Below are 653 nucleotides of genomic sequence, written 5' to 3' on the forward strand. Positions count from 1 at the left end.
GAAAGTGAATATTTTGTGATGTTTGTGTAGATGCACTGGGACTTTGACATGTACATCAGGAACAGAGTTGACACGTCTCCGAGCCCCGTGGAGTGGAGGACGATGCGGAACCAGCTGCTGGGGTTCGTGGGCTTCATGCTGCTGATGTTTGGTTTGGGAGAGATGTTCCCCTGCTACCAGCCTGTGGTGAGTAAAGGGAGAACTGCACAATAGAAAAATGGTTCATTTACAGAATATTTCAAAGGGAAGCGTGTTATTTCTGCATCACTAGCAAACTAGGAATTGCAAACTCTTTTAGCTTGTGATTTTTTGCAACCAATTGCACACCAGGGTTAATTTAACATTATATAGTATTGTTTTCCACAGATGTTATGAATGAGTCTCATCATCAGTGTCTTTCTCTTTCCAGGCTCCTAAACAGTATCCTTACAGCGACCTGTATCTGGAGAGAGGCGGAGATCCTGCGAAAGAACCAGAACCTGTCAAAAATTATGTAATCTAATGCTAGAAACCTCTGTTTCATAACTTGTGTATATTTCTGTCTCTCTAATAAAGTTCACTTAAATGCCGTCTGTCGGAGTTACCATTTCTTACCTTTCATTCAAATGAAACCTTAAACCGTCATCAGCATTTCATTATGTGTAGTATAATTA

At 40.7% G+C, this 653-nt stretch overlaps 1 protein-coding gene across 1 annotated transcript; it reads left to right on the plus strand.

Moving 5' to 3' along the window:
- The first annotated feature begins 6 nt into the window (after positions 1-6).
- Positions 7-566, plus strand: LOC107735148 (NADH dehydrogenase [ubiquinone] 1 beta subcomplex subunit 8, mitochondrial-like). The gene is made up of 2 exons (XM_016546927.1): positions 7-186; positions 410-566. Exons 1-2 carry the CDS (start codon positions 31-33, stop codon positions 500-502), a joined length of 249 nt encoding a protein of 82 aa, XP_016402413.1. The 5' UTR covers positions 7-30; the 3' UTR covers positions 503-566.
- The last annotated feature ends 87 nt before the right edge of the window (positions 567-653 follow it).

The sequence above is a fragment of the Sinocyclocheilus rhinocerous genome, unplaced genomic scaffold (genome assembly GCF_001515625.1).
Source record: "Sinocyclocheilus rhinocerous isolate Xijiao unplaced genomic scaffold, SAMN03320098_v1.1 C35828588, whole genome shotgun sequence".
Taxonomy (NCBI): Eukaryota; Metazoa; Chordata; class Actinopteri; order Cypriniformes; family Cyprinidae; genus Sinocyclocheilus; species Sinocyclocheilus rhinocerous.

Coding starts and splice junctions, on each gene's coding strand:
- LOC107735148 (XM_016546927.1), top strand. CDS start 31: ATGCACTGGGACTTTGACATGTACATCAGGAACAGAGTTGACACGTCT. Junction 187..409: donor TCCCCTGCTACCAGCCTGTG/GTGAGTAAAGGG, acceptor TTCTCTTTCCAG/GCTCCTAAACAGTATCCTTA.